Below are 8,469 nucleotides of genomic sequence, written 5' to 3'. Positions count from 1 at the left end.
GCTTTTTGAGTAGTTTGTTTTTGATGATCACACAGCTGAGCGGAAAACAGAGCAGGGTTTGGTAAAATACTGCTTTGTGATATAAATGTTGTCATCTGTAATCTAAAGCTTCTAGACAGATTGTTCAGTTTCATTAACGTGATTGTTATGTCGGTGAAGGGTGTTTATGGGCAAACACGTGCTTACTCCATGGGAATTAGGATTATACAATTACTACATTGTATACTGCATATTTTAGTACAGCCAGGTGCTGCATAAGCTTGCCAATATAGCAACAATATACTATAATCATTGAATTGGACAGTTTAATGTCTATAAAAAGTTAACTTGTTGAGCTGAACTGGTTATTGAACTTTGGCTAAAGCCTAGGTTTTGTGAACAACGCAATTACTCTTTAAACCAGAGGTCCCCACTTCATGTTTAATTTCATCTTTTTGTTTCGTAGGGTCACTGTGCTGCAAAGCATGAAACTGGGGATTGATGTGAACCGTCACAAAGAGATCATTGTAAAGAGTGTATCTGCACTGCTGTTACTGCTGCTCAAACACTTAAAGCTTAACCACATCTACCAGGTGAGCTGGCTAACTCTGCATGTAGTTCTGTATGTAACTATGAGATTGCATGTATTACAGCACTTTTTTTTCTACATCTCCTCATTATAAGATATTGTAGTGAGAAGGGTCTTCCTATCTTTTATTTATTTAGGCTTGAGAAATGTATTTGAAACACTTGGGCTTCAGTCTTCATCATAATGTGTCCAAAGCAAGTCATAAAATACAGATCCCTAATATATATATATTAAGAATTGCTGGGTATAGCCTGCAGGAATGTTTAAAGTAGATATGTACAAGGATCTAACTAAAAAACTGGATATGTTTCATCTTGCACATAGATTTGTATTAGGATGAAAAAAAAAATAGACTGCTGAGTGACGTGTGCTCAGCAATATGACGAGGGCCAATTGTGAGGGTTTTGGCACACTATATTTATTAAAATAGTTACATGAATCATGTTTGTTAATACCTGAAGCCAGTGTTCCACTTTAATCCTTTCATGGAGGTATTGTCCTGCAGTATATAGCAATGTTCAGCTCTTTTTCTTCTGTTTTAGTTTGAATATGTCTCCCAACACTTGGTGTTTGCTAACTGCATCCCTCTGATCCTGAAATTCTTCAACCAGAACATTATGTCCTACATCTGTGCCAAGAACAGGTGGGAGCAAAGTTTTACACCTGGATCTTATTTGGTGACAAATATAACTTTCTGTGTGAGCTGTAACACAATTTGCCTTGTCTGTTTCTCATCAAAGTCTGTTATACAATTTAATACAAAGTTTTAGAATGGCATAGGTTGTATAAGAGTAAATGTCTGAAAACATCTGCTGCTTTTACTATTAGCATCCTCGCATCATCTGATATATACTAGACATGTTTCAGGTGTTACCAGTTAAAGGGTTCATGTAAACTGTTGTTAAGGGGTATTTCTCAAGGCTTCTGGAGGAGTGATGTTTGCAATTTTCCATTAAAGGGTGTCCTCTTTTACACGGTGGTCACTAGAACAAGTGTTCTATTGAAAGAATTTCTCACTAGTACTGTTCTGGGGTCAAATGCAAAATGTAGAATTTCCCATTTCATTTTGTCATGTTGCAGTTTCCTAGTGCTTGGCAATAAAAATATATTGGGTTTGAACTGGTCCATACTTTAACCAGTATCACAGAGAGGGTAAGGGGGCTGTTTGGTGGGTAAGCGACCAGGAAAACCTTAGCCCCCGGGGTTAGGGGGTGTCTAGGTGCAGGAACTGGCATTGATCAAACATAGATCATGAGTGCTCTAGATTTTTGTTTGATTCGATTATTTTTTACATTGCATGGTAATCTACTGCTGTACTATATTTCAGCCTAGGCTCAAATATTAAATCATATCTGAACCCAAGAACTAAATGTTATATGTTTAAGCCTGATCTTTAGATATGGTGCATGCACATCTTTTTCCCTTTATTTTTATTCCCTTTAATTTCACCTGGTTTTTTGACACACTTCCTGTTCTGGAGTGATGGACTAAGCCAGGGGTCGGCAAACTCCAGCCTTTAGGCTGGCAACCCGTGGCTCCGGAGCTCCAGGTTGCCGGCCAGATTTGCCAGGGGGTCGTTAGGAACTGCTGGAGCTCTGGTGCCGCCTCCTTGCCGTTGCTCCCCTTTTTACCGCGGCTGACGTTGATACTTTTGCCGCCGCGGTAAATAGGGAACGCTCCCTGAAGGAAAATCCTTCTCCGCAATGCATACGGAGGAGGGGGATTTCACTTCAGGGGGCGTTCCTAGTGGGGGTGGTGCCATTAGGGGGGACTCAGAGTCTGACCTAGTGTGCTCCCGCCCACCCCTGAAACGGCCTAGTGGCCATAAAAGTTTGCTGACCCCTGGACTAAGCTGTATGTGTACTGTATCTCTGGGTGTGAAAGCTTGTAGTTCATTGAAAAAGCTGTTAATGTTGTTTGATTAAAAAAAAAAAAAAGTATAATTAGAATGGCCCCTCAAACACAGAAGCTGATACACATAAAATTGAGGACATTTTCCCTACGGATATGACTTATGTTGTTTTTTTTAAAGAAGCTGTCATACAGCTGATTTCCTTCCTTCTGAAGAAGTTTTCATTTCCTTCCTTCTGAAGAAGTACTATTCCTCTAAACATAGGTAATTCTATGATGTTAGAGGAATCTGGTCACCCTAATCCCTTTAGTTACTGCTGCTTCTCTACTTACCTATATATATATATACTTATATGTCCTTGTAATCAGAGCAAACTATAAGTATAGGTACTCTACATTTTTATCTTTTTGTGTGTTGAATTCATAAGGGTACTTTTCAGATTTCTTTACATATATGTTATTACATTACATTATTTTACATATATTTTGTTTCTTCCTTTCTCAGTATCTCTCTTCTTGACTTTCCATCATGTGTGGTCCATGAGCTGCCAGAACTGACTGCTGAAAGTCTGGTGAGAAAATTTGGGACATGCCTTTCTGCCATGGCAGAGGGATTACTACTTATTCCAGTAAACTACTGCATGTTCTTACCATACAGAATGTTTTTAAAACACCATAATAATGTGCCCATAACAATAAGATATCTGCTTTTAAAAATAAAACCACAAATCTTGATTTATTATGACAAGCCTACATTGTACTTTGTATACTTGGACATACTGTGGTGCTGGTATAAGGCCCGGGGGAGACAAGGCAGTCGGTAGTGAAATACTAGTGTTGTGGAAGGTAAGGCAGGATTTTTTACCACAAGGTTTGCAGAATTAAATCATCTTGATCTAATATGCCAGTTCATCCCAGATATATGTCAGTGGTGTTATGTTCCTGGGGTTGTGACTTCATCAAAAGGCTGAAATCAGCGGGTCCAAGATGCACATGTTCCTTTATGTTTATGTAAATGTCCTATCTTGAGATGCGGAGTTCTGCAACTGCTACAAGGGTCATTTGTTGTTTGATTGTTTCTTATATATGATTCTTTCTGGGGATTTCCAAAATGTTTGCATCTTACCAGTTATCTGGTTAGCAGTCTGTAATGACAGAGAAATTCCCTTATGAATTAGACCCGGAACAGCAGTGTTTCTTAATTCTTCTGTGGTGGTGGGGGTGGTTGATGAATAATTTTCGGTCTCTGCTAGAGATTTTCCACTACTTTTGTATTTTTACCTACACTTCTGATTGCTTGTTATCCTCTGTATGGCATAATTGTCCCTGACATTACTTAGAAAAGTCAAATGACTTGCAAGAACTTGTCTGTGTATTGCCTGACCTGATCCCAAACCATATCCTAGTCATTTATTGTAACAGGTACAGTTCAATAAATTTTCAATAATAAACAATGAAGATACATGAACCCTGAAGTCACTGGAGACTTTTGATAGGAATTCTCTATACTGGGTTTACTTTATTGTTAGATGGTAGTGTTACATTGTGTTTTTTTTCTCTCTCTCCTTGTCTCCTTTATTATCTGTTCTGATCATTATCTGTATGTTACAACAGTTAATAACTTTTGTGAACTTTTGTCAGGAAGATAACATTTGTATTGCTTTGCCTTGTTATTTCATGTCTAAATGTGATTCTTGGATTCCTGTGACTTTTCTAATGTTTCAAAGGCTTTTTATTTTTTTTTTTCATTCAACTCCCAAGGGTCTGCTTGTTCAGATGAGGGAGAAAAGTTCTGCATTATGCCGACACCTGGTGGACAGTGTGGTGTACTGCAGACAACTTGTTTCTGTTTTGGAAAGACCTTTTAAGAAAACTGTTATTGTAAAAGTTCTTTTAGGTTAATGCAACTCATATACTGTTATACATATATACCTGGCTATTTTTGTAGACACATGCCAGTAAGTGAAAGGGATAGAATTTTTAGACAGCACTAAATATGTATAGTGAAAAGGTGATGAGCTTCAGATACAAAATATTTGATGATGTAGTTAGTTTATGGATGTTGGTGTGTCAAGCAACGTCCATATGTTTGCAGAACAGTACACAGTAGCAATGGCAGGAAAGTCTTGCATACACATTTAAGAACAGCAACAGAAGCCCAATGGTGTTTACAGAATGAAAAGAGTGATAGGTGATACTACATGTAAAAAAATGATTGGATGTAGTAAATTTCATGTTGGATAAATCTTGAGGATCAATAATATTTACTTTTGAAATTAATTTGAAATCTCGCTTGAAGAAAATGGATGGTAGCTAGTGAGACAGAGAATGATTTGCATATCTGCAGTCCCCAATTCAGGGTAGCCAGTTTTGCAAAGTTATTAAACAGACTTAGCACAGTAGATGACATCGCTTTTTATAACGCATGCAATAAAGAAATCGGGAGCAGTTTTTATTATGCTGCAATACTACTCTTGGGCAGAGGATGAATAATATGATTTGAGTGGAAATCTTAAAGTTAATATATCACCACTCTCTGCTCCTGTTTTGCACTGCCTTGCTGTGAAACAGTATTGATAAATTATCCTAATAGTTTGTAGCAGCAGGAAAAGCATTACAATGATTATTTTATTCTTAAATTGTGTATATTTGTTGCATTTTCAGGAGTCCGGAGACAATAACCAGTTCTGCTGGCGGAATCTTTTCTCCTGCATCAACTTGTTAAGAATCCTCAACAAGCTCACCAAGTGGAAACATTCCCGGACCATGGTGAGTATCCAGCCAAAAGATAGACGTGACATTCATATGATGTGCCTCCTGGGCTTATTAGCTAAAATAACTGTGCACATGCTATAAATGCATTATTACTGCTGATGAACACTGAACAACAAAAACAATGTAACTTGTAAATAAATGATCGTACATCCTGGGTATGGTTGGTGGGATGACACCTTAGCCATAGGGTGCACACTTGCTGGTTTTGGAATTCATCCTCTATATCTTTGCTGTTTACTATTGATTGAAAAGATTCACATTTTTATCTGCATTTTCCATACTGCAAATGGGGAAAAAAACCTTGCTTTCAATCAAATCCAGAAGCTTTGTATGCCCATGTTTCCCCTTCGGACTCTATATTGGGTTTTAAAACATATCTTCATTTATTTTGGCTGTGCAAAATGTAGTTATTAGTCAGAACCTTTTTCTTTTTTTGTTTGTCCCATGTTGAAGAACAGGAAGTGACTAAGTCACTTCTTAGTTGTCACTGCCGCTGGCATCATCATTAGAAGATTTCCTTTATACGTGACTTTAGATAAACTTATTGTGTGGTGTGATTTCTCCTATTTAATGTATTTTAGAGCATAACAAGCTATCTACTTTGCTGGTTACAGATGCTGGTGGTGTTTAAGTCTGCTCCCATCTTAAAACGAGCACTAAAGGTTAAGCAGGCTATGATGCAGTTATATGTGCTGAGGCTGCTGAAGCTCCAGACAAAGTACCTGGGCAGACAGTGGAGAAAGAGCAACATGAAAACCATGTCTGCTATCTACCAAATGGTGCGTCATAGAATGAATGATGACTGGGCCTATGGCAATGGTGAGTAACTACCTATAATACATCACCTGTTCACCTTTGTGGATCACTTAAAATATCTAAATGACTATTGAAGATATATGTATAGACTACTGCAGTTTCTTTTAGAAGTTAACCAGGATGTTGTTATTATTTGTGTTTTGTGTCCTTAGTTTGTGTGAAGTATATAATGTTTTTTTATTAAATAATTCTCTTTTTTTGGCCACTCGCTCCACCTGTGTTTTCTAACTCTTTTGCCATCTTTGGTGAGCGTAGAGCTTTCCCACACTTTCTGCCAGCACCTGCTGTTATTAATTTACCAAGCCAGTGGGCACTGGGCAGCTCCTGTAATACAGTCAATATTATCCTTCATGCAGGGGAATACACTGCATGCCTGACTTCTGAATTTATCTTGCAATGGTGAACGATGGTCTCAGGAGCAATATGTAATTCCTAGCACTGGAGAATATAACCTGTACACACAAATGCCTGGAAACAAACATGCTAGTGTTCCTTTTCCAAGTGTTCACCCCGCTTGGGAAAATTGGTAACCCTGTATATGCATGGATTTAAAGAAACATTAGGAGCATTTTAGGTTGTTTCTGTACATAACCAGGCAATTTTAAAATTAGTTTGTCTACTTTTTACGAATTAACCTGTATTTCCTAAAGCAGACCTACACTGAGAAATCAAAACTTTTTGAGAAAAGAGACATCCAGTCGTGGTAGCTTTTTGTGTCTGCTCTAAACTACACAGCGCATGTACTATGTAGCTTCGAGTTCGGCTCTGTGCAGCATTGCTCCACACACATGAAGCCACCAGAGAGCGATCGCCATCTCCACGTAAGTCAGCTGTGGAGGCGGTGGAAAAGATGCCGGCTCCCATCCCTACAGCAATGACAGGTTCTGGACCTGTAATTGCTGCAGGGTGATAGCACAAGATAAGTATGCTGTGCATACTTAATGGTATGGTAGAAGCTCACCACCCACTGATTTTAGTTCCGCTGTAATACCAGCATACCCCAGGGCCACTTTGCCATTTTACTTTGGGGCCAAAAATGACAATGCAAATGCCATGTTTGCTCCTTCCTGCTGATGGAGAGAGAACACCCACCATATTGTGCACTGTTTTTAAGTTGGAGTTGAAACTTGTTACTAAAAACAAAACAAAAAAAAATCTCAAACTGATAAAATGATCTTTTGGATCCTTTACCTGTTCTTAACACCTCATGAACATCAATGCACCTATTCTGCAGCCGAAATGAGAACAAAGCAGTGTACTTTTCTTCCTACAGCAAATTATATTATACAACTTCCTACCTCCATGGCTAATAAGTAGAATAATTACCAATTGGAAGCAATGTTGGTGCTGGAGCAACACTGCAGTGTGTACTGTTTTTATAGTAAATAATAAAGTTGTTTCTTTCTATAAACTTCACCTGTTTCACCTTAAGCCACACATGATTGGTAAATATCTATTTATAAACTACAACTATCTTTTTTTGGATTTTAATTCAGTATTTTACATTTCTATAGATATTGATGCAAGACCTTGGGACTTCCAGGCTGAGGAGTGCACATTACGGGGGAACATTGAGAGCTTTAATAGTCGGAGATATGAGAAGAATCCAAACTGGGAGTTTGCCCCTGTAGATAACTGTCTGCAGAGTGTGGTGGGGCAGAGGATTGAGCTTCCAGAAGATTTTAATTACACTTATGAGATGTGGTTGGAAAGAGAGGTGTTTTCCAAGCCAATACAATGGGATGAACTGCTGCAGTATTCCTGACTACCAGATGTAGTCATTTAGTCATTTTCATTTTATGGGAAATGAAAATAGTAACTTGCAGATATATGGCCAGTTCTATTTTGCATTTTAAAGACATCACTTTTCTCTGCTATGGGTCTAGTTTAAAGAAACTAGCATAATTGTTGTTTTAGGAGGGTGTCACTTTCCATTTGCACTGAAGTGAAGTCACAGACTGATGTGTTATTGCCAGTATTCTGTTTTAGGGGGAGCAGATCTGTTTGGCACAGATTCCGTCCACAAGCTCCCATTATCTGATGCCTTTATTCAAGTGCCTATCCTTAGTATGATGTCATACTAGACTGATATTAGTGTGAAGCCATGGATGTATAGTAGCGTGTCGGGTCTCTAAACTTATCTTTTTGTGTGTGTAAATAAAATCTAAAAATGTGAGGTTTTGGTTTAATATAAAACTAATTCAAAAGCATTTGTGTTTTTATTTCTTCTGAACACCTTGTGGCTCAACAACAATAAAAAGCTATTGCTAATGATACGTGAAGGGAGGTATTGCTTAGTGAACAGTTAGAAAAGCATAAATGAATAGGAAGTTAACATACTTGTGATGTTAAAAATAATGCAAAAAAAAAAATAATGTATGCATGAAAATATGACAAACCTTCAGATCCAGGGATTCATCGCTGCTCCTCTATAGGGTAGACATCCCATCATGCTTGGT

The 8,469-nt window shown here is 38.0% G+C and overlaps 1 protein-coding gene across 1 annotated transcript in view; it reads left to right on the top strand.

Annotated features, from left to right (window-relative positions):
- Positions 1 to 8,220, top strand: part of STRIP2 (striatin interacting protein 2) — a 25,694-nt gene extending 17,474 nt beyond the window's left edge. Inside the window, exons 16-21 of the mRNA XM_072401882.1 lie at positions 446 to 572; positions 1,111 to 1,211; positions 2,925 to 2,991; positions 5,084 to 5,188; positions 5,809 to 6,013; positions 7,525 to 8,220. Coding sequence (XP_072257983.1) covers positions 446 to 572; positions 1,111 to 1,211; positions 2,925 to 2,991; positions 5,084 to 5,188; positions 5,809 to 6,013; positions 7,525 to 7,775 — 856 coding nt within the window. The 3' untranslated portion in view covers positions 7,776 to 8,220. The remainder of the gene's footprint in view (positions 1 to 445; positions 573 to 1,110; positions 1,212 to 2,924; positions 2,992 to 5,083; positions 5,189 to 5,808; positions 6,014 to 7,524) is intronic.
- The last annotated feature ends 249 nt before the right edge of the window (positions 8,221 to 8,469 follow it).

The sequence above is a fragment of the Pyxicephalus adspersus genome, chromosome 2, assembly GCF_032062135.1.
Source record: "Pyxicephalus adspersus chromosome 2, UCB_Pads_2.0, whole genome shotgun sequence".
Lineage (NCBI taxonomy): Eukaryota > Metazoa > Chordata > Amphibia > Anura > Pyxicephalidae > Pyxicephalus > Pyxicephalus adspersus.
The sequence above is the reverse complement of the archived record's forward strand: the minus strand, read 5'-3'. Positions and strand labels throughout refer to the sequence as shown.